Consider the following 22,832-nt stretch of genomic DNA (forward strand, 5'->3'; position numbering starts at 1 on the left):
ATAAAACAACTTCACTTTCGAGGTGCCCTGTTTTTGAGTAAAAAATAACACATATTCTTATATGATTATTAGTTAAAGATGAAACTGTGTAATGAATCAAAGTAATATTAATGAGAAGTACTACTAGATATATTTTTAGTGTGAATAGAGAGCATACTGAATTTGTTCTCTATAGCATAAGTAAATGTTTCACTTGTGGAAGAACTTAGCATTTATAATTGCTGCTTTGTTCCTGAGAGTTTCCTTTGTTACAAACCTTAGTCCTTTTGGTGGTAGATTTCTTTCTCACTGAGAACTCTACTGAGATGAGCCAGGAAGTTGGGCTTTGTGCTTGGAGCATTCAGCCCCTTGAAGGCTTCTAGCTGGTAGCCTCTGCCTATGATCCTGTTCACCTGCTTGACAGTCACTGCATGCCAGTAGTTGTAGAACACCCGCCCTGCAGTGTGTTAGTCAGTCACCTCTCCCGCTTTCTCACTGCCCTTCTGTTTCATCACTAGCTATTTTAGGAACAGGTGGTGGTGGTGGTTTCTGGTGGATACTTGCATGGAGAAGCTTTGCTTTCTAGAATATGCTGACACTTAGTGGGATTGGGGGTGGGAATGGTAGGGACAGTTTTAAAGTGTGTTTCTGTTTATATTGAAAATATTCCATGTTCTAATGTTGTCTGATATTGTGAAGATGAAGACCAATTGTTTGTAAATGGAATCTACTGAATTCTCATGATTGAGATATCTTCAGATTTTAAATGGGCTTGATTTTCTGAGTACATGTATTTTAAAAAGAGGACAATTTGGGGGAATTTTATTTTTCCTGGACAAAGTGATCCTATCACTGACTTCTGCTAAGAAGTGTGTCATTCACTGTTGGATAAAGCCCTCTGACCCTTCCAGTTGTGAAAAATCTAATGAGATAGAGACAGTTACAAATGAATTATGTGAAGGGAGTTTGATAAGGATTACCTCCTGAGTTGATGAATTGTTCATCATTTTTTAACTGCTTTTGTAGGAGTAGAGAAAAGAATAGTATATTCCTTCCTCAAGATTTTGATATTTTGTTTTTTAATTTTCTACTTTTAACTTTGCCATTTGAATAACTGTTCAGTTTCTATTTACTGCTCTCAGTTCCTATATCCACTCTGTTGGCTTTTACCCAAGAAGAATGACCCATTCTACTAAGCAGGATTTTTAAGGTGGCTTTTATATAGTAATTTAGTCTGTCAGTCTTCTGAATGCTGAATTAATAGGATGATTTCTGTCCCTTATTTGTAGGATTGGTATAGGTAACATTACAGTTTTCTCTGTATAGTTTTTTCTGCCAGTTACCAGAGTTAAACCAATCATTTCTATGGGTATGATTCCCAAGTAACTCTCCAGAATTTGTCTTCTTTATCTCCAGTATGATAAAGCTAAATTTCTCATCCCCTGGGAAAAACTGCTGTCACTTTTCATATTCCTTTTTCTGTTTATTATTCTCTGAGATACTGTCTAGTATCTTAAGCTGTATTGAATTTTCTTTCATTCTGCTATCCATTCCACCAAAAAACTGCCAGAAAAATGTGTTGATTAAACCTAAATTTATTAGCTTATTTTATAGTAGGTGAAAATCCACCTTGACTAGGTCTTAGTAATTTTTCAGAAAGGGGAAGTCAAGGCAGGATGTTTAGAGGATCTTAGAACATAGACTAGTGATTTTGAAGTGGGCATTGAAAACTCATTGGTAGTGAACGAAGCCGATGACAGAAAAAAGGTTTAGATGGCTGGCCCCTAGATAACAGCCACACTGTTGAGTATACTTGGTTCTTATATGTGTACTTTATTCTCACCCAAAAGTTAGACACAGTTTATAGCATTGTGACTCTGCTTTTTGAAGATTTTACAGAATTTCTCTATGAAACTGTCTGGAATTGGTACTGTTTTGTGACATAATTTCTTTATAAGTTTCTCTATTCTAGTAAAATTAGTCATTTAAGCTTTCTACCTAATGGGTCCAATTTTGGTAAATAGTTTTTTCTTATGAAATTATCTATTTCATCCAACTTTTCAGTTTGTTTGCATAAAAGCTTAGAAAGTAAGTAGTCTCTTAAGATTTAAAAAAATTCTTTGTTTCAGTGGTTATTCCCCCTTTGTTATTTCTTATTTTGTAGATTTGTGTTTTTTCTTTTTTTAACCTAACATGTCATTTGTTAATGTTTTTCAAAATAACAGGATTTTAATTTATTTATTATACCTGCTTCCCCCCATTCTCTTCTGATTCTGCTTTTGCCTTTGTTATTATTTGTTTGCTATCTTCCAGTTATGTTTTTTACTTTTATAGCTTTTGATTTGGGGGTTTGGAATAATGTATTTATTTTTACTGATACAAATTTTTAAGGCTACAAATTCTCCTCTGAGCAGTGCTTCAGATGTATCTTATTTATTCTAATGTATAAAGGTTTTTTTAGAAAAATGTAATTTCAGTTCATATTACAATTTTTTTGTTGAGAGCTTGTATAATAAATTTTTTTTTAGTTTTCAAAGGAAGAGTCATTTTGTTTTTTTATGTGTTGGTTTCTAGTTTTATGACATGATCAAAGAATATTTGTAATGTTTCTGTTTGATCAGATTTATCAGTATTATTTTTTACTTCATACATATATGATCAGTTTTTGTGACTGTACTATGTATATTTGATAAGATGTATTTTCTATATAGAGTGTACAGTTTCAGTACATATTCATAATCTCTACCTTATTGACTATGTTGTTTTATACATTTTTAATCTGTCTTACACAGAGAGAATGCTGTGTTAAAGTCTCCTATTATTTATTATGAGTTGTGGCTTTTAGTATTTAAAAAATGTCTTTTGTGCCCTAGCCATTGTGCCTCAGTTGGTTGGAGCATTGTCCCATAAACCAAAAGGTGATAGGTTCAATTCCCAGTCCAGGCCAGTCCAGGCACATGCCTACATTGCGAGTTCAGTTTGGTCAGGACATGAGGCAACCAATCAGTGTTTCTCTCTCACATCGATGTTTCTCTCTGTCTCTTCCTTCCTCTCTCTCTAAAATCAATAAGCATGTCCTTGGGTAAGGATTTAAAAAATATCTTTTGTCACATTCAGGACTTTTTGCTTGAATCCTACTCAATAGTAATATCATAGCCTCTTGTTTTCTTAGTATTTCTATTTTCTCAGAATACTTTTGGTCATACTCTTATTTTTAGCCATTCTGCATCTTTTGGTTTTAGAAGTGTGTTTTCTACACAATTTAGTTTGGTTGTCCTGCTTTGTGAGCCAAATTAAAATTTTCTTCCCTTGATAGGTGAGTTAAATCTATTCATATTTATTAATATAACTGATAGATTTAGCCTCAACTTTTAAAATTTTCTATTTTAACAGCTCAAGATGGTTTCTGTTGATAAGGCCATAGTCAAGCAGGCTAAGGACTTAGAAATATTGTAATTTAGAAAAAGGAAATACTGAAAAATAACTTGAATAAGTAATAAGAAATTCTGTCCTTCAAATTGCATTGTCTTTAAAAGGGCATATTGTAAACAAATGGCACAGGAATTGCCAATTGAAAATCAGGTCTCAGTTGGATAGCCATGTGACTTGTTTATAATTTAGACTGTTATTTGTGATAATGATTTTTTATTCTGTGGTCCTTTGGTTTTTCATATATTTCTGTGTACTTGCTCTCTTAAATCCTTTAGTGTATATAACAAGAATCTATAATAGCGACTTAAGCCATAAAAATGAGGTATGAAAGACTGTACTTAGCATTCCATATTCATCAGATTCTTGATCTTTTGTCTGTCTCTTTAGGAGTTTTGACTTCTTTCTTTCCTTTTCATTTGATATTCTTTGTTAAACTGTCAGAAAACAGGAGCTCAAAGGTCCTATTTAGCATCTTCATTGACTTAAGTTCTCTTCACTTCAGATTGTTCTAGGCATTTAATAGAGTTTTTAATAGGTTCTTTTATGTCAATAAATCTCTGAATAATATTAATGTATTTTTGTATGTTTTTAATAGGTGTAATTCTCAAAAAATTCTATAACCTGAGTTTTAATTAGACTGCTATGATATAGTTACTTGATTTTAAAGTCTTTCATGTATATAATTATTACAGACGTCACAGCGATTTTCTTCAATTGATGAAGAAACAAAGCTTCATAAGACTATGTCTCAAGGAGAGATTACGAAATTGGCAGTGAGACAGAAGGCTTCAGATGTGGATATAAGGTATAAAGTATACACTGAAAGTTAATAGGGATAATATTCTTTTCCCTAATTGACTATAGTTGAATACTGAGCCTCTTTTCAAAACCATAATTGATAGAGCAGTTAGTTTATATTTTCAACAAGTATTAAGTGCTTACTGTGTGATAGACACATAATAATTCAGATGTATAAAATGAGCTTTATCTTTGTGTGATTTGGGCAAAGTCTTTAAATCATTATACTACTTGTGATTCTTATTGTTGTTGTAAAAGAGTACTCCAGAATGACATTGAAAGTCTGGCTTTGGACTTAGATTCTCTTATAAGTGTTTTACAACTGGAACTGGAAAAATCTTTTGGGAAGTAATGCTATTTTCTTGAAGAGAGTATGTGGGATTTTCATTTGTCGAATATATTTGGAATGTGGAGAAAAGGGAACTTTAATCTTAGTGCACTGTTTGTAGAAATGCAGATTGGTACAACCACTATGGAAAACAATGTGTGGAGGTCCCTCAAAAAAATTTAAAGTGGACCCTGGCTAGTGTGGCTCAGTGGATTAAGCATCAGTGTGTGAACCAAAGGGTTGCTGGTTCTGTTCCCAGTCGGGGCACATGCCTGGGTTGCTGGCCAAGTCCCCAGTAGGGGGCAGTCAAGAAACAACCACACATTAATGTTTCTCTCCCATTTTCCCTCCTTTCCTCTCTCTAAAAATAAATAAGTAAAATTTAAAAAAATTAAAAATGGACTTGTCCTATGACCCAGCAATTTCACTTCTGGGAATATATCTGAAGAAACCTGAAACACTAATGCAGAAGACTATATACATCCCTATGGTCATCGTATCATTATTTACAATAGCCAAGCTATGGAAGCAATCCAGGTGCATGCCCATCAGTGGATTAAAAAAAGCTGTGGTACATTTACACAATGGAATACTGCCATTCATCACAGTATGATTGGACCTAAAGCGTATTATGCTAAGTTAAATAAATTAGCAAGAGAAAGACAAATACCATATAATTTCACTTATGTGTGGAATCTAATGAACAAAATAAAAAAAATAGAAATAGACTCATAGGTACAGAGAACAGACTGACAGCTGTCAGAGGGGAAGGGCGCCGGGGGGGCAGAGTAAAAAATGTGAAGGTCTTAAACAGTACAAATTGGTATTCATGTAACAGCCTCAGAAATGTAGATTACAGCATAGGGAATATAGTCAATAATGTTTAGATAAATATGTATGGAGCAAAGTGGGCACTTGGAGCAGCAGGCGGATCACTCTGTAGGGTATGTGATTTTTCTGGCCACTTTGCTGTACATCTGGGTCTAGTGCAGAATGGTGTTGGGTATGGACTGTGGTTGAAAATTTTTTAAAAATTAGAAAAATAAAAACAGCAAAGTCACAATTTAACCCCCCCCCACAATTTTTTATTAATTGATGATGAAGAAATTATTGCAGGTACAGAAGATATTTTAGAATAATTTTACATTTTTAAAAATGAATTTAAAGTACAAATACAATTGATCTGTTTCAGGAAAAATACTTATCACCAAAACTGATTCTGCAAAATATTTAAAGAAAAATAAGGCAGACTAAATAAATAAATATTTTTGTTCCTTATTATGTTATATAAGGCAATTGGGCCCGCACTGAATACTTGAAATCTATCTGGTTCATAACCCTATTAAAGACTATCTCCTTAATAATTGCCAAGGCATAATCCTAGGTACCATATTTTGTTGTGCATAATGGGCCCTTTTTGTGCAAATTTTTGAGGGAAAAATAAGTATGCACATTATACATGGGTAGTACTAATTTCATATCTATATGGATGTTTTTAACTTTTTTATTTATGTGTATGCATTCAAAGTGTAACTCTAGAAAGCAGTAAAAGTGTCTGTATGCAAAATAATACCCTGGAATATGATGATCAGTTTTGTTTCTAAATATAAATAAATAAATAATTGAATTAAAAATAAAAAGGGAAGATATTTTCCCTGCAGGTTTGGGCCAAAAATGTGGGTATGCATTATACACGGCAAAATATAGTAACCTAAATCCAGAGCAGATCATTTTGGAGATCAAGTTTTGGCAAACTAGAAGGAGCATCTAGCTGGGGACAGCAGATCAAGTATATAAATTTAATTTCTACTTCCTCCTCCAAAATTACCAAAATGACAAAACGTATGCAGAAGCAAAAACAAAAACAAAAGGAAACAACAATAATAAAACTAGTATTCAAAAGTAAATAGACAAATTTTAAATGTATTCATAGGGGAAATTTGAACCCTAAACCAACTGGATAAACCTGAGAAAGAAGCCTCAGGTTGATTGGTCTTCCCCTATCCAACAGAAAACAGGAGATTTATTCCCTGGAGAGGATAAAAACAGAAGATCTCTGGCTCGGGGTTACATATTTGGCACAGGGAATTTAATGACTGTCCACATAGTGAATGTTAAGATTGCCCAGCTTTTTCCCTGATATAGTTTCCATATTTAATCGACCATCTAAGCAGATGGTTCAAAGAGTCTTTGGGACATTTTGTCCAACCCTTTAGGAAAGACCTAGAGGTACTGGTATCGGGCTCTCCCTCCCTACAAAGTAGACCAACCAGTTAACCCTACAAGGAAGACCACAGTTTGGAAGCCCCATGGAACAGCTTTTTTTTTTTTTTTACCCCATTTTTGATTGTCACACATTTGAGGAAACATATTAAAGAAACTAAAACTAATGGATAAAATACAACTTGAGAGAAATAAACTATGTAGGGCAGGGAGTGTGTGGAACTCAAGACAGATAAGTACAACTATCAACAGGCCTGCATAAATAAATATGACTATTCAATACATCCATGAAACAAAACAGTGCATGAAAGAAAAACATTGAGGTTTAAAAATAGCATATAGAAACAACTCAGAAGTGTTACAAAGTTGAGGACATATCTCAGAAAGTTGAGCAAATAGACAAAGAGATGAAGAGGCAAGAAAAAATAAGAAAGTTAAGAGGAGCTAGTTTTTTAGTAGATCCAATGACCCAGTGATAGGGGCTTTGAAAAGGTAGAACAGGGGGACTTCCACCAAGATGGAGGCGTAGGTAGAAATACTTTGCTTCCTCGCACAACCGAATCTAAAAACAACAAAGTTTTTAACAATAATAAATGCAACCAAACCACAGAAAATCGAACAATACGGAGTCCAAAAACAACGACCCACTCAGCTAAACCCGTGAGAGGGGTGAAGCCAGTAGCAGAGCGGGTCAGGCAAAAAAGATCCGCTAACCTGGGAGGCCCAGGCAGCTGGGCAGCGCGCAGGCAGCCAAGGGTGCGGATCCTAGGTGCTGGGTAGCTATGAGCAGACCCAGGGAAGGTGCGGCCCTGGCTAGCTGTCTGTGGTCGCACATTTGCGAGCAGATAAACCAGTGAAGAGACACGCATTGAGACAGACCGAGCAGGCCCCAGTGCAGGGCGGTGGGCTTGCACATTTCTGCTCAGATAAACAGGCAGAGGAGAGCGGTGAGGCGGACCAAGTGAGCGGAGAGGACCGCCATTGCTCCCTCTCTGACCCTGCCACCACATACAGCATCACAAACCAGCGACCTGGGTGGCCCTGCCCTGGTGAACACCTAAAGCGCCTCTCCTCATACGTAACAGGCACAAATAGATCAAAACATGCTCAAGAACAACTCAGAGTCCAAGAGCCAATAAATCTAAGCAATGAAGAAATAGCCAAACTTTCAGATGCACAGTTCAAAACACTGGTGATCAGGATGCTCACAGAACTGGTTGATTTTAGTCACCAATTAGAGGAACATATGAAGGCTAAACTAATTGAAATTAATGGAAATGCACAGGAAACCAATAGTAATGGAAAGGAAACTGGGACTGAAATCAAGGGAGCAGACCAGAAGGAAGGAAAAAATGACCAAACAGAAAAATACAAAGAAACGATAATTCAAAAAAATGAGGACAGGCCTAGGAACCTCCAGGACATCTTTAAACGCTCCAACATCTGAATTATAGTGGTACCAGAAGGGGAAGAGGAACAGTTACTCGTAGAAACCTTATTTGAACAAATAATAAAAGAGAACTTCCCCAATCTGGCAAAGGAAATAGACTTCCAGGAAATCCAGGAAGCTCAGAGAGTCCCAAAGAAGTTGGACCCAAGAAGGAACACACCAAGGCACATCATCATTACATTAGCCAAGATTCAAATAAAGGAGAGAATCCTAGAAGCAGCAAGAGATAAGGGGACAGTCACCTACAAATGAGTTTCCATCAGACTGTCCGTGGATTTCTCAAAAGAGACCTTATAGGCAAGAAGGGGCTGGAAAGAGGTATTCCAAGTCATGAAAACCAAAGACCTACAACTAAGATTGCTCTATCCAGCAAAACTTTCATTTAGAATGGAAGGACAGTTAAAGTGCTTCTCAGATAAGACCAAATTCAAGGAGTTCATCATCACCAAGCCCTTATTATATGAAATGTTAAAGGGACTTACCTAAGAAAAAGAAGGTAAAAAAGATGAACAGTGAAAGGACAGCAAACTCACAGTGATTAACAACCACACCTAAAAGAAAATCAAATTAAGAGGACAGCTAGATCAGGAGTGAACCATAGAAATGGAGATCACCTGGAGGGTTAGCAACAGGGAGTGGGAGAAGGATAAGGGGGAAGAAGGTACAGAAAATAAGTAGCATAGACAGTAGATAGAAAGTAGATAGGGGGGAGGGTAAGAATAGTATGGGAAATATAGAATCTAAAGAACTTGAGACACGTGTGCATGAACTAAAGGGGGGAATGGTGGGGGGGTGTGCAGGGTGCAGGGGAATGAAGGGGGTGAAATAGAACAAATATAATGGCATAATCAATAAAATAAATATATTTAAAAAGTAGAACAAAGAAAATGGAAGGGATAAAATCATTAATAAAATAATTCAAATAATTTTATAGAATTGAAGGACATGAGTTTCTAGATAGAAAGGGCCTACTGAGGGCCCAACATGGAAATAGACCCATGCCAAAAGACATGTCATCATAAAACAATAGTGACAAAAGGAATCTCTATTATGATGGTGAAAGTAGCTTTTAAATGATAGTTGTACAGCAAGCACTGAAAGAAACCACGCTGGATTAGAGGAGGATAGAAGGCTCTGGGAGAGATTTCAAGAACATGAAACTTGATGGAGTGCCTGCTATGTTTGAGTGTGTTGAGAAGAGATACAAATGAGGAAACCCTTGGAGGTGAATTGTACATAGAAAAGTAAGCAAATATGAAGCAAAATATTTATTAACTGTAGGAAAATGTAGATTTTGCTGTGAACTACATGTCTCAATTGTGAATATTATTTAGATAATAAAATAGTGAATATTACTAAAAGAAAATATTCCATATTAATCTAACTAAAATTACAATATGAATCTATTGGGGGCACATCTGTGTTTGTGGAAGGTGTAGAACAGAAATGGTGAAACATGCTTAATTATAATCTGTGGTGATGGGTATGATAGCAATGTAAGTATAGTAAATATTAAAAGAATCAAATTAATTCAAAAGGGTTATCTCTAGGGAGCAGAAAAGAATAGAATGGCAGAAGAGCACTGTCATTTGTAATAAGCCTTGTAGAAAATTTCTCTTTACACTATATAGACATATAAGTTTAGGGGGAATCTTTAAAAAAAAACAGAACAGAGGAAAAAAGATCACATGCTTCAAAACCAGATAGACCACATTTTAACTTCAGCTAAAGTTCCATCAGCCCTCTGAGCCTAATTTGCTCATGTGTAAAGGAAGGACAATACCTATTTATCACACGTATCACCCTTAAATAACATGAGTTTGAACTACTTGGGTTCACTTACAGATTTTTTTGTAACAAATACATACAATATTGTTGATATATTTTCTTTCTTGATGATTTTCTTAATGACATTTTCTTTCCTCTAGCTTTATTGTAAGAATACAGTATACAAATCCATAAAACATACAAAATGTGTGTTAATTGTTTATGTCATTAGTAAAACTTCAAGTCAGAAGTGGACTATTGGTAGTTAACCTTTGAGGGAGTCAAAAGTTATATATGTATTTTCAACTGTGCATAGGGTCAGTGCCCCTAATCCCCATGTTGTGCAAAGTCAGCTGTACTTGTGAAAATTAGGTATATCATACATAAGGCATATTAACTGGCTTCTAGTAGATGCTCAAAAAATTTTTATTGACTAAGTGAACCTGTGAAGGAACTAACTGATGTATAAGGAAGTCTCCTAGTATGGGGTTAAGTTATCTGATACGTGGTCTGTAAACGTGAGCTTTTGTTGTTATCTCTAGGTGTTGCCTTGATTGATGTGATAAGAGTATATTAAGCACCTAAGAATGAGGCAGTATAGCATAGTAAGTGCGGTTCTCAACTTTGTCACTCATTGGCTATGGGTCCTTGGGAAAAGTGCCTAATAATTAAGTCTCCAATTTTTCACCTGTAAAACTGTTACAATAGTTTGGAAGTAAACATGTTGTTATAATTATCAAGTAATCCTACACAAGTACTTAGTACTGTGCCTGGAGCAAAATAGCAAGTTAAGTGGTGGCCTTTGTTAATTAATATTGATGGCTCATGAATATAGAGTACCACTAAAACTTTTGTTACGTAATGGTAAGTGGAAATATTTAAAATTCTATCTCCATCATGATTATAAGGTATGAAAACAGGGATGCTTATGGGTAAAGACTAGCAGAAAATTACCCCCAAAATATAAACTAATAGATTTCAGAGTGATGGGATATCAGTGATTTTTTTACAGTATTTTTTTCTTGTTAAATTGTCTGCACACTAAGTCCAAGCTAGAAGGAGGACCAGAATGAAAAGGTACCAGTTTAAGGCTTAGGAAACCTCAGTTGGAATCCTACTTCCACTGCTTTGTATCTGTTTATTTTAGGGAATTATTTAATGTCTCTGGATCTTACTATTTCTCTATTCAAGTTAAGGAAATTCAGATGAAATTTAAATGTGAAACTGAAAATTAAATATGATTAAACTTAGGTGAAAATGTTAAATGAACTAATATATACATGAAAGGTCTTTGTAATATAACTTAAAGTGGTATACAAATATTATCACTGGGGTGTGCTGATTTCCATTTTTACCTTTATTATTATTTTTTTTCTAAATAGACCCCAGAGAGCTAGGATGAAGTTCTGGGCCAAAGGGAAACAAGGGGAGAAGAAGACCACCAGAGTGAAACCTGCCACCCAGTCAGAGGTTTCAGCACTCTTTGCTGGCTCAGATCCGATTCCAGCCCATCAGTTTCCAGATGGTAAAAAATGGACAAAGGGTGGAGATTGTCTTTGTAATTCCTGTTCACTATTTGTGAAAGTAAACTGTTGTTCTGGCGTTTGTAATGGCAATCCTGTTGCTAGATATCTAATGAGCTAGGACCAGGATTATTACATCCTTCCTTAATTAAAAAATAATTATAAAAAATACATTGTACCCATAATAGAAGTTCCAAGGAAGTGTGGCACAAAGCAGTGAAGTAACAACTACTTTAAGAATGGTGGTGAATCTTTAGTCAGCCTCATTTTTCTGAAGTGTTAAAATTTAGCCATCATGTACTCATAGGCGAATATGTATTAGTAGTAAAAATAAGAGGATAGCAGCTAATACTTGAGTGTTCACTATGTACAAGGCATTGTAGTAAGCATGTGTGCTTTAACTCAGTTGATACAACTTTTTGAGGCATATTATTATTCCCACTTTCTAGATGAAAAAACTGAGATACAGAGAAGTTATTTCCTTATAAACATATAGTAATTGGCAGAGCTGAGATTTGAATCCAAGCAGTCTACCTCCAGAGTCCACATTCTTAACCACCCATGCTACATATTAAGTGCCTGCCATATGCTAGTGCCTGGAACTTTATAATGGTAGTTGTTATTCTAACTTTTTGAGCATCAGTCATAACACATTTGAAAATACCCAATGGTTAGTTAATCTGTTGAGAAAACTGGTTTTTCTAAATGCTGGAATCACTAACTCTCCAAGGATTTCAGTAATCACTCTATTAGATAACCCCATTCTTCCCAAGCCCTTTGCATGTTTTTAAGTACTATGTAAAGATGTCAGCTTTCTTCCATATGAATATACATGAAAGGTGGACATGTGGTAATGAGTGTGTGAAATACCAGTGGATGGGTGATAAAATGGAAAGAGGTTCTAGGAAGAAAGTTTTCTCTTAAAGAAAAATATAACAGACCCAGTTGCCATAAGTAAACAAAACTTCTCATATCTAGGATAAGCTAAAGGACCAAAGAGGAAAGATGGAAAGATCATCCTTCCACCCAGGAAAGGATGGGTCAGAGGTACCTCTGTGTCACAAGAAAAAAATGGTAGAAATACAGTTTGAACCTTGTTTTTGTGTGTTGTGGCTTTGATCCTATCAGTTGGCAAACTGATAAGGATAAAACTAAACATTAATTAAGTGATACTACAAGTTTAGTTAGGAGGACTTGGAGTTCCTTACCATTATATAGGATCAGTTTCTAATATCTCATCTGGTTTACAGTAGTCATTCTGATTTTCTCACTTTTCACAGTTACATTCTCCATTGCTAATTCCCGAGAAGAAAGGTTAAAGGTTTTTAGTTGGAGCATATATTATTAGCCATCTTCATTGGGTATTTGCTCCATAAGGATACATATATAAAAGTTAAGGTTGTAGCCTTTTAATTATAGTTGGGTAAATTTATTAAGGTTGCCCTTGTTTCTAATGATGAAATAAGATTATAAACAGTTTCTCTAGTAATTATTTCTTTATTATAAGAAAGATATTGACTTTGCTAAATGAAAAACATATCTATCTAGGTTTATAATAGAATTAAAATCAGTTGACAGCAATGTGAATGTATTTGTATCCTGTGTCTTTATAGTTTTTATTCTGGTGCCTTATTTGAGATTGGGTTAGCCTCGCTTCTGCCTGAGGTGGAATTACGCATTTAGGGGAGGCTGCTTTTTTCCCCAGTATCAGAATTAGCTTTTTGATGGATGAGGATATACCATTGGAGAGAGGTAAGGTGAATACATGTGGGGGAAACAAGCACGTATGTGAAATGAGAAGGGGCCAATATTCTCAATATTCTCAAGAAGACCCAGGCAGGGTTTTAGCAAACCCAGTGTAGTTCTAGATTGTAATGGATTACATGTAGTCCAATTTCCCGGGTGTAAACAATTGTAGAGAAAATTTATTGTGCTTTCTAATAGTGTATACAAGGTCAGTTCACTCCAGGAATTCTCTGGGAAATGCAGTTATTTGGAAAGTACATAAGAAAATCCTAAATACAAAAGAGACTGAAGCAGACATGAGCCATTTGTTACCTGGCTCCCTAAACAGGTTGCCAAACTACGTCCAGATATTATTACTGAAGCATTTATGGCCGTAGCCACTAGTAAGGAAATAGTAATAATTACCAAACCTCATTGGTTTGATAATTATGTATATTTATAATTAAGGCCATAAAAATTGTTGAATAGTATCAGTTTGGAGTTTCCAGTTACATAGAACACTGAGAATTACTCATTGCTCTTCCAGAAGCTTCCTCACTTTTGCTCTGGCATAAGATTGGAGCAAGAGGCTAGGTTGCCTCTTAATTATAAAATTTTATAAAATTTTATAATTATATAATTATATATAGCTGGATGATTATATAATTTTATGTAGCTGGATGTTCTTTCAAACAGGAGTAGTTAGACTGACTGGGTTAACATGCTAGTGTGGTTCTGTACTCTTGTTTCTTTTCTTTGGGATGGAGGCCTCTGAGATCCAGGCTTCCCATCTGTCACACACTTCTATCCAGATTTGTAGTAGCAGACCTTAAGAAGACATGAGTATTTTCCATTGAAAAGTGGTATAATTCTTAACTACATGTTCTGTACAAATGTGCAATCTGGGTTATTGTTTAACTATCTGGCTTCAAACATTAATGTTACTTTGCTTTTTAGATATTTACACGTGTTTCTTACAGTGAATTACTAAAGGAACTTATACTTAAAAAGAGGGATTTGGAGATTTCAGTATTTTTACTGAATATCTTTTCTTCTTGGCTACTCTATCTTGAATTGTAGAATCAGCTCTCTACCATCCAACACCTCCTTTGAGCCCAGAATTGCCTGGTAGTTCCCAGAAGGAGTTCAAAGAGAACAAAGAGCCCTCTCCAAAGGCAAAGCGCAAGCGAAGTGTGAAGATCAGCAGCGTGGCTTTGGAATCTATGCACTGGCAAAATGACTCTGTCCAGATCATAGCAAGTGCTAGTGATTTAAAAAGCATGGATGAATTTCTTCTGAAAAAGGTACACTTTGAATGCTGAGTTAGGCCCATGAACAGCTTTGACTCTGGAATACTTTTATGTATCAGAATATGGCCCTTAGAGATGAAGGTGACATACACTTCATTAAGTTAGATGGTCTGTTCTTTGTCAGGAAGATGCAAGTATGATACTCATTAGTCAGTCTGGGTAAACAGAATTGAATGTTTTAGGTTTTACTCTAGACTTCCATTTTACTATAACTGCCATGTTATAGTAAACATAACTATATGTGTGAAGGTGAGGCTTGTCATTGTACACTTGAAGTTTTTCTGGTAGCACTATAGAATCATAAATGTTAGAAGGGACATTAGAAATCACCCAGTAGTAATAAAACTGTGCCTGGTTAGTCGTGCTTTTACCTGGGTCCCTTAATAGCAGTGGCTTGCACTTTGCAGGCAGTCATTGTTGAAGTGCCAGTATGTGTCCACAGTTGCATTCACTTCTTTTCATTTACTTGATTCTCTACAAAAAAAAAAAAAAAACCTCTGTCTCTTGCCCGCAGGTGAATGACCTAGATAATGAAGACAGCAAGAAAGACACACTCGTGGATGTTGTATTTAAAAAAGCCCTGAAAGAATTCCGGCAGAATATCTTCAACTTTTATTCATCTGCATTGGCGGTGAGTTGGGCATTGTTAGGATATATTTGGTAGTTCAACATACAAAAAATTTGTCAGTACTATAGAAGATAATAGAAAGGCCATGTTTAACTAGAAATTTCTCCAGTTCCTTGGTTTTGTTTTATGTACAGATAGGGAAAAAGCATACTGACTGACTTCAGATCAATAGCTTCCTTGAATTTCCTTGAGTAGTTTTCTTTTTCCTCTTCCTGGTTATATTTTCATTTCCTTAAGATACTGAATTTAGATATTCTGGGTATGATTCTATTTCACCCAGTGGCTCCTTACTCTCTTGACTTCTCATAATCCTTTCAGTCAAGCTTCAAATTCTTACATGTGTGGAATTATCATACAGTTTTTTTTTCCAGTGGAATTAGAACAGCTTTATTCACTGATTTCTACCTATCATTTTATATCACTGTCAAATTTATTCTTTCATATGATACTAGTTCTCTTAGAAAATTTGTTTTTGATGCTTAACTACATAATAATTAATGCCTGACTTATGAGAGAAATTCCCAGGGCTTTTTAAAATTACTACATTTTTAAGCTGTTAGGTATTTACCAAAATTTAGCAAGTTTCACTCAGCCAATATTTTACAGTAGAATGGGAATTTACATCCACAAGTACCACATGGCATCATGGGTGTGCCCATTAGGAAGTATATCAGGTTCCTAATTCGTATTCTGAGTACTACCCAGTGCAAGTTGAATCAGTCTTCTATATTTAAAGAATTTCTTCAAAAACTTTAAAGTTCTTCTTTTATTGCTTATTAGGTGGATGATGGCAAAAGCATACGATATAAAGACCTCTATGCACTCTTTGAGCAGATTCTGGAAAAGACCATGAGGCTTGAGCAACGTGATTGGAGAGAATCTCCAGTCAGAGTTTGGGTGAACACTTTTAAAGTGTTTTTAGATGAATATATGAATGAATTCAAGACTTTGGATTGTATGCCCCCAAAGGTAAATATGATATATTTTGGTTTCTAAAAGGATTCAGTTATGAACTCTGCTTAAGCATCTGTTTGGGACAGCTGGTATTTGAGAAAAACATTATAGTGAACATGTCACTTCAGCATTACTTGAAATTTAACAAACTCTATTCTATCTTAGAAGTTCACCAGACCATATTTTGTAAACCTTTTGCAGTTAATACATTCTTCACTTAGGTAAAATATAATGTGCATTCAAGATTATACCCTCAGCTTTGATGGAGGTCAATACATGAATTTTCTTTTGTTACAACAATAGTTGAAGATATGATTTACTGTATCTATCATCTAGTGACCTTTATGTGAGGACCCACAAATTATATTTTTATTTAAATTAGGCTTTTGGAAAATGTGTATTTCTAGAAATCTGTGTAACAGTAATAATCTTTATTTTATTAAGTGCTAGGACTTGAACTTGGTGTTTGCTATTTTATGTGATTCTTGCTTCAGTCCTATTGAATAACTATTATGAAATCTATGTTACAGAAGAGTAGCATTTATATACAGAGTTACCAGTGTGGTTCTTTTTTTAGTACTCTAGCTGAAATAGTTATCTTATTACTAGGTATTAAGAACATGATTAATCCTTTTTGTTGATATGTTCCATTTAAATTTAAGTTATTCTAGTTTCTATGTGTTGAGATTTACAAGTCATCTTAAATCATTTTTGAAGTAGTCAGAAATAAATCCTTAAAAGTTCTTCTGTTCTAGATCTTTATGTTATGCAGAAGAAGATTCTTACTAAGTTTATACTGCCTTTTTTTATAATTTTAAAGGTTAGCCTTGGAGTGTTCTGTACTGTGGTTAGCAGGAAATACATGTAGAAAAGCTTTTTTATATCCAGATGATAGCTTCTAATTTTTAATTTTATTTATTGTTTAATCCTCACCTGGGAACATGTTTATTGATTTTTTTTTAGAGAGAAAGGAGGGAAGGAAGAAAAAAAGGGAGGGAGGGAGTATAGGGGGAGAGAGAGAGGAAGAGAAACATTGATCAGTTGCCTCTCATATGTGTCTCGACCAGGGATTGAACTTGCAACCTTTTGATGTATGGGACAGTGCTCAATCAACTGAGCCACTTGGACAGGGCAATAGTTTTTTATATTTAGCTATGGGATAGAGAGTTTTCTAGAGCCAAAATAGGGAAAGTGCAGTCTTTAAAATTAGTAATCATTTAATTAATGGGTAAAACAAAATGATCATTTTAGTTAATATGGTGTGGTTTCTGGACAGAATTGAGGTTTAAAAAGACAATAATCTCTAAAACGTTCTTTCATTCTCTTTTCTTTATGAGCACTGTTGCACCAAATTTCAGAATTTCTCACATTTACTTATTCTTTTGCCTTTTGAGCAAAAATCTCAGCATTTGCAAATAAGTAAGAAAGTATTTTGGTTTTTTTTTACATCACAATTTTTGTGTTTATTTCCCACCAGGTGCCAAAAACAGAAAGAAAGAAAAGAAGGAAAAAAGAAACTGATTTAGTAAGTTATAATCTTTTCTGTTACAAAAAAATTAATTTTTAGGCCAGTAGTCTGAAGAATATTATACAGTATTCATGTGGAGATATTTAAGGAATAAGTTAATCAGCTGCCTAGGGTACTTACTTACAGTTTTGAAAATTATTTGGAATGATAAATGTGACTTTGTCTCTTGTGATTTGCCTTGTAATGGCTGAGTTCTGGTCTACAAAACTGTGTGATAATTAGTAGATGTTTTAAGCTGCTAAATTTTTGGTTATTTGTTTCAGTAGTAATGGAAAATATCTAATAGCTTTGCACAGAAATCTGTTTTACAGCCGTCTTGATAGTCATTGCTGGGCCATTGGGTTGTTTCTACTCTTCTCCATTATTGACAATAATGGCACAGTCAATAAGAGTGTGTGTACATGTAAGTGAGTGGAGGGGGTTTACTAGAATTGGAATTATTGGGTCATAAGTAAAATGCATCTGTCATTTTGATAAATAATGCTTCATTTCCTCATATGGGTAATCTCATTCTTGCATTTTAACAGTAATGTATCAATGTGGGTGGTTAGACTTTTGCCAGTTTGATAAATAAGGAAAAATCTGAGTAGTTTCTTTCTGTAGTTTTAATTTTCTTTTATTATCAATGAATATCTCTTTTTATGCTCAAGTACTATTTACATTTTCCCCCATGGCCTATGTGTTTATGTTCATTGCCCATTTTTCTGTCTTTTATATCCCTTTCCATTAGTTGATCCGAATATTCATGAGTTAATTTCACACTTTTCAAATTATCAAACTGTTATTATATATAATAATTCGCAGGGCTAAATCCTCCTTATTTACTTTTCTTTTTTAGAACTTTTCTGGCTATTCTTGTTTTTGTTCATGAACTTTGAATTTATTTGTCTAATTTGATTAAGCAAAAATCTATTAATATCTTTTATTAACTTTGCTTATAAATTAGTATAGAATGGACATCTTTATAATATTGAATCTTTAATTTTGAATCTTTTCATGTTTTTAAGTCTATTTTTGTGTCTTTTAGGAAAGGTTTTAAAGTTTTTCACATATAGATTTTTGTTATTTCATGTGACATCTATTTTTGGGTATTTTATTTTAGCAGAGAGAATCACTATAGTTAATAGTATGGTATATATTCTTCTGTACTTTTTCTCAACTTATATAAACTCTTTAATCTGGTTGTTCTCAAAGTGTTATTTTCAGGGGTTTCTGGGACACTTCCAAGGATTTTGCAAGATCAAAACTATTTTAACAATAACAATTGTAGTAACATTATTTTTATTCTTCACTAAGCCGCCACAGAAACAGTGATGGGTAAAACTGCTAACAACTTAGCATAAACTAAGTCGGTTGCAATAGCTGCAAATGATGCTTATCTAAAAGAATCATTTGTACAATTGAATTGTAAATTGGTCTAGCCTTTAAAAAAATGTGACAAAATCCACATGACAAAATTTACTATTTTAAGCATTTAAAGTATATAGTTTATAGAGGTGTAGTATATAGTTATTTGCTGCATAAGGACATTTTATTCAATCACAAACCTCATAAACGATGGTGGTCCCCTAAGATTAAATGAAGCTGAAAGATTTCGATTGCCTAGTGAGGTCCGAGCTTTCATAATGTCAGAGCAAAACTCTACTCTTGTGTTTGTGGTGATTCTGGTCAACAAAGCTACTGTGCTGCCAGTTGTATGAAAGTATAGAACATGCAATTGTATACAGTACCTAGTATTGACAATAATAAGTGACTCTAAAATAACAATAAAGAGCCCTGGCTGGATTGAGCACGGGCCTGTGAAGCAAAGGGTCGCCAGTTCAATTCCCAGTCAGGACACATGCCTGTGTTGTAGGCCAGGACCCCAGTGGGGACACATGAGAGGCAACCATACATTGATGTTTCTCTCCCTCTCTTCCCCTCTCTAAAAATAAAGAAAATCTTAAATAAATAAATAAATAAATAAATAAATAAAATAACAATAAAGAATATAGTATAGTAAATATTCTTTATTTTGTTTTAGAGTAAATACTCTCTACTCATGCAGAAAAATGTTTGCTGTGAAACAGTATGCTGTGATTCTTACACTTGTGTTTCCCATGTGTCTTGATTGCATCATGTCCTTCATGCTTGACTGATCTCATGATGTTTTATAAATTCGGTGCAGCCTACGTGTACAGGGTTTATAAAGTCTATGGTAGTACACAGTAGAGTCCTAGGTTTTCACATCACTCACCACTCACTCACTGATTCACCTAGAAAACTTCTCGTCCAGCAAGCTCCATTCATGGTAAGTGCCTTATACAGGTGTACTATTTCTTCTTCTTTTTTAATTCTCACCGGAGGATGTGTTTATTGATTCTTTTTAGAGAGAGAGGAACTGGAGGGTGGGGAGAGAGACAGAGAGAGAAACATTGATTGGTTGCCTCCCATACGTACCCCAACTGGGGATCGAACTCACATAGGTGCCCTGACCGGGAATCAAACCTGCAACTTTTGGTGTATGGTACGACACTCCAACCAACTGAGCAACCCCGCCAAAATGTTATACCATTTCTTATCTTTTATACTATATTATTACAATGCCTTTTCCATATTTATGTATGTTCATGTATGTAAATATTTAACATTGTGTAACAATAGCATACAGTATTCAGTACAGTAACATGCTGAATAGGTTTGTAGCCTAGGAGCAGTAAGCTGTATCATATAGCCTATGCATGTAGTATTCTGTTCCATTTAGGTTTGCATAAGTGCATTCTATGATGTTCACTCAATGACAAAATCACCCAACAATGCGTTTCTCAGAATGCATCTCTATCTTAAGCAGCACATGATATGTTCACTATGTTGTGTAACTATCACCACTGGGAAGTCACTCCCCATTCTGTCTTCCCCCAACTCTGGCAAGCACTAATTTACTTTCTGTGGATTTGCCTATTGTGGACATTTCATATTGATTAAAAAAATCATACAGTATTGGCCTTTTGTGTCCACCTTTCACTTAGTGTAGTATTTTCAATATTCATGGATATTGTAGCATGTATGGTATTTGATTCCTTCTCATAGCCAAATTATATTCCATTGTATAGATTATACTACATTTTATTTATCCATTCATCAGTTTATGGACTTTTAGATTTTTCCACTTTGTACTTAGTATGAGTAATGCTACTAGAAACATCTGTGTACAACTTTTTATGTCAACATGTGTCTCCAGATACTATTTTTTTAGAGAAATCACTTTTACTTTATTAACAAACTGTGCCTAGGTAGACTTAATTTGGCAGACATTTTCTGAAAATGAACAAAGTGACCCTGTCACTTCAAAGAAAACACCTGACAGTATTATCAGTGGTAAAGTTTGAGCTTTCAAGCAAAAATTAGAATTGTGGAAAACTTTATTTGCCATTGTGAGTATGACAGTTTTCCAGTAAAGAATTTTCTAATGAAATTGTTGATAGTATGAAGAAATATGACTTTTGATAGTGTGTAATAAGATGTGTCAACATTCAGGAGGGCTGCACAACTCCGTGAATCAACATTCTCCACATCACTGGGGCATAGTACTAGAGAATCACGTGTAGGTAGAATGTCCATCTAAAGTGCAGGATAGAGCAAAATGTTTTTTAAAAGAGCTTTTTGAGGTAAATTTAATTACAATGTAATTTATTCCTTCAGAGTTCAGTGATTTTCAGTAAATTTATGTAGCTGTAACCATGACCTCAATCCGATTTTAGAACATTTACATTACCCCAAGAGGATTATTATGCCAATTTGCAGTCATTGTCCTTTACCATTCCCAGTTCCAGGAAATCACTAATATATTTTTAGTTTTTATGTAATATTTTCTGGACATTTCAAATAAATGGAATCATACAGTGTACGACTTAGCATAATGTTTTTTGGGTTCATTCAAGTTATGCATATCAATAGTTTGGTGGTTTTTAGTGCTGAAATACTATTCTATTGTATGGATATACAACACTGTATTTATCCTTTTATCATTTGTTGGTTATTTGGGTTGTTTCTGCTTTGGGAGTATTATGAATAATGCTGCTGTGACTATTTGTGTACAGGTTTTTGTGTGAACATACGTTTTCAGTTCTCTTGGGTATAAATGTAAGAGTAGAATTTCTAGGTCATATGAAAACTCTGTGTTGAATATTTTTAAAAATTGCCAAACCGTTTCCAAGTGACTGTACCATTTTCTAGTCCCAACCGAAATATCTGAGGGTTTCAGTTGCTCCACATCCTTACTAACAGTTGTTTCTGTCTTCTTAACTGGTAGCCATCCTAGTGAGGGCAAAGCAGTATCTCACTGTGGCTTTAATTTGCATTTCCCTGATGACTAATGATTTTAATCATCTTTTCATGTGCCTATTGGCCATTCGTATTTCTTTAATGGACTGTTTATTCAGTATTTTGCCCATTTTTAAATTGAATCATTTTCTTACCGAGTTGTAACAGTACTTCATATATTCTAGATAGAAGTCCTTTATCAGATATGCAATTTGCAAATACCGTATTTTCTACAAGTCTGTGGCTGATCTTTTTATTTTCTTAATGGTACTTTTAAGTAAAAGTTATAAATTTTAATGAAGCCCAGGAAAATGCATTTTAATATTACAAAGCATAAAGAGTTCATTGGTGTGGTTTTAGATTCTTATTTCAATTAACCCCTGAGTTGTCATTTGTAGAGATTTGATATAGTACCATCTGAAAAGGCAAATTATTCTTCCATCTTTTTCAGTTTCATATCTGTGTGAACCTGAATTTTCTTCATACCTTTCAAAATAAACTACACCTGTTAACAGGTTGAATAAAGAAGGGACTATGAGAATTCAGGTGTCTTTCATGAAGCCAGACATTAAAGACATCTACAAAAAGTTGAAACAATACCCCTTTGTCATTACTTTTTTTTGTTTTAAAGATACAGTTGTTTTTCGTTAAAAAATGTTACCACATAATATGTTTAGTGTTAATTTTAAATCAATTGGATAAATACTTAAAATTTTTTCAGTTTTAATTTTAATATAGCAAATGTCAGTAAGTACAACTTATATTAAAAGCTCTTTGAGGTCATTAATAATTTTCAAAAGTGTAAAAGGTTTTTGGAGTTGACAAAAAGATTTAGGAACTGTTTTTAATTTAACATGCACATTAGACTCACATAAGGCCACTCTT

The 22,832-nt window shown here is 34.5% G+C and overlaps 1 protein-coding gene across 8 annotated transcripts in view; it reads left to right on the top strand.

Moving 5' to 3' along the window:
• Positions 1-22,832, top strand: part of MYO9A (myosin IXA) — a 312,362-nt gene that overhangs the window by 230,526 nt on the left and 59,004 nt on the right. For all 8 annotated transcript variants that reach the window (XM_053656781.1, XM_053656780.1, XM_053656783.1 and 5 more), the window contains 6 exons: positions 4,104-4,216; positions 11,360-11,502; positions 14,306-14,529; positions 15,050-15,166; positions 15,944-16,132; positions 17,595-17,642. In XM_053656781.1, the coding sequence (XP_053512756.1) occupies positions 4,104-4,216; positions 11,360-11,502; positions 14,306-14,529; positions 15,050-15,166; positions 15,944-16,132; positions 17,595-17,642 (834 nt within the window). The remainder of the gene's footprint in view (positions 1-4,103; positions 4,217-11,359; positions 11,503-14,305; positions 14,530-15,049; positions 15,167-15,943; positions 16,133-17,594; positions 17,643-22,832) is intronic.

This window comes from Artibeus jamaicensis, unplaced genomic scaffold, assembly GCF_021234435.1.
Source record: "Artibeus jamaicensis isolate MK-2021 breed Jamaican fruit bat unplaced genomic scaffold, CSHL_Jam_final scaffold_286, whole genome shotgun sequence".
NCBI lineage: Eukaryota > Metazoa > Chordata > Mammalia > Chiroptera > Phyllostomidae > Artibeus > Artibeus jamaicensis.